This window comes from Pteropus vampyrus, unplaced genomic scaffold, assembly GCF_000151845.1.
Source record: "Pteropus vampyrus isolate Shadow unplaced genomic scaffold, Pvam_2.0 Scaffold1000000647, whole genome shotgun sequence".
Classification (NCBI taxonomy): Eukaryota; Metazoa; Chordata; class Mammalia; order Chiroptera; family Pteropodidae; genus Pteropus; species Pteropus vampyrus.
Genome location: NW_011915049.1, coordinates 1 through 1,992, shown reverse-complemented (window position 1 = coordinate 1,992; position 1,992 = coordinate 1). Strand labels below are relative to the sequence as shown.

The window sequence follows — 1,992 nt, the reverse complement described above, 5'->3', positions numbered from 1 at the left end:
GCTGGTGGGCGATCGATCATCTGAGGCCACCCAACATAGGGCCTGCCACCAACAGACCAGACTCTTTTTTTGGAAATGGCTTAAGAGTCCTGAAATGTCACATTTGGTACTTAGAAAGGAATTTATCCCGAAGCGAAACTAGTTCTGTGCCATTTTCACTGAAGCTCATAAGGTACTTGAGTTTCCTGGGAAATGCTGACAATGCTCATGGCACCTCAGTTGTAAAGTGGCTGCAAGTTCTTCTAAGGAAAATGTTGACCCAAGAGCCTTCGGATGACAGCAGAAGGCAGGCGAAGGCTGGCACAGCAGGTGTGCTTAGTCTCTCCTCTGGGAGGAGCCGGAAAAGAATAGATGCAAGTGCCAAGGCCACCAGGGACTTAGCTGCTGAGTGTGGGTGACTGCTGCTCCTGGGGTCAGGGAGGTGGCGGCCGGCGGTGGGGCATGGCCTGCTCACAAAGCTTTCTTTCCAGGTGCTGCCATGTCCCGCGGGCTGGTCCTGTACTGCCTGGCTGGGCTGCTGCTCAGCTGCCTGCTCTTCCAGAGGACGGAGGCCAAACTGGCAGGGGGCCCCATGGCCCGCCAGCCCTTCTGGGCACCCCCAGGACCCCGCCACGACCAGTGTCCACCCAACCACATAGTGGCTAATGCTTCCCTGTCCCTGCCTAGCCGTCACCGCCTCTTCCTGACCTATCGCCACTGCCGCAACTTCTCCATCTTGCTAGAGCCGTCAGGCTGTGCCAGGGACACCTTCCTGCTCCTGGCCATCAAGTCGCAGCCTGGCCACATGAAGCAGCGTGCGGCCATCCGCAGCACATGGGGCCGGGCTAGGGGCCAGGCTAGTGGCCAGGCTAGTGGCCGGCAGCTGAAGCTGGTGTTTCTCCTAGGGGTGACAAGGCCCGCAACCCCCACCCAGCTGCTGGCCTATGAGAGTCAAGAGTTTGATGACATCCTACAGTGGGACTTCGCTGAGGACTTCTTCAACCTGACGCTCAAGGAGCTGCACCTGCAGCGCTGGGTGGCAGCTGCCTGTCCCCAGGCCCGCTTCATGCTAAAAGGAGATGACGATGTCTTTGTCCATGTCTCCAATGTGCTGGCGTTCCTGGAAGACCTGGACCCAGCGCAGGATCTCCTGGTGGGAAACGTCATCCGCCAGGCTCTGCCTAACAGGAACACCAAGGTCAAATACTTCATCCCCCTCTCCATGTACAGGGCCCGCCACTACCCGCCCTATGTTGGGGGTGGGGGGTATGTCGTGTCTAGAGCCGCCATGCAGCACCTCCGGGCAGTCATGGAAGAGGCCGAGCTCTTCCCCATTGATGACGTCTTCGTGGGTATGTGCCTGAGGAAGCTGGGGCTGAGTCCCACGCACCATGCCGGCTTCAAGACATTGGGAATACGGCGGCCCCTGGACCACCTGGACCCCTGTCTCTTCAGAGGGCTCCTCCTGGTGCACCACCTCAGTCCCCTGGAGATGTGGACCATGTGGGCACTGGCAACAGATGAGGGGCTCAAGTGTGCAGCTGTCCCCTTGTCTCAGCTCCGGCAGGGTGCTGGGCGGGTGGGCTAAGTGCAACCTTTCCTGACTTTATGAGAAACGGAGGACCTTGAAACTCAACCCATGGTGGAAATGCTGGCTGGGTTTTTGTAGCCCCCTCCCAAACTTTTCTAACTTTGATTAAAAACACTGAAACCTGGCTAACTTGTACCAGCATGTGTTGAATGGGGCCAAAGCACAGCTGCCAGAACCCCCGGGGGACTACTGGAGCCCCTTGGGGCTCTGCCAGTCTGGGGGGGAGGGAGTGAATGAAGGTGGGAGGCTGCACGGGCCCCCAGGAGACACACATTTTTTTTTTAAATTCAAAAAAATTATTCTCATTCAGATACAATAGAGAAACTGGAAAGGACGCGAGCAGCGCATGTAGGATTAAGTCCTGCTGAGAGAAGCAGGAAACGCCGTGGATTCAGTCCCTTAGAATAATGGATTTGGCTCCT

At 57.1% G+C, this 1,992-nt stretch overlaps 1 protein-coding gene across 1 annotated transcript; it reads left to right on the top strand.

The window, feature by feature from the left end:
• The first annotated feature begins 122 nt into the window (after nt 1-122).
• On the top strand, nt 123-1,694 carry B3GNT4 (UDP-GlcNAc:betaGal beta-1,3-N-acetylglucosaminyltransferase 4). The gene is made up of 2 exons (XM_011387171.1): nt 123-390; nt 471-1,694. Exons 1-2 carry the CDS (start codon nt 252-254, stop codon nt 1,565-1,567), a joined length of 1,236 nt encoding a protein of 411 aa, XP_011385473.1. The 5' UTR covers nt 123-251; the 3' UTR covers nt 1,568-1,694.
• Nucleotides 1,695-1,992: the final 298 nt, after the last annotated feature.

Excerpts from the sequence above, each read along its gene's own strand:
- B3GNT4 (XM_011387171.1), top strand. The coding sequence starts at position 252 with ATGTTGACCCAAGAGCCTTCGGATGACAGCAGAAGGCAGGCGAAGGCT. Across the intron at positions 391-470 it reads CAGGGACTTAGCTGCTGAGT|GTGCTGCCATGTCCCGCGGG; the intron begins GTGGGTGACTGC and ends CTTTCTTTCCAG.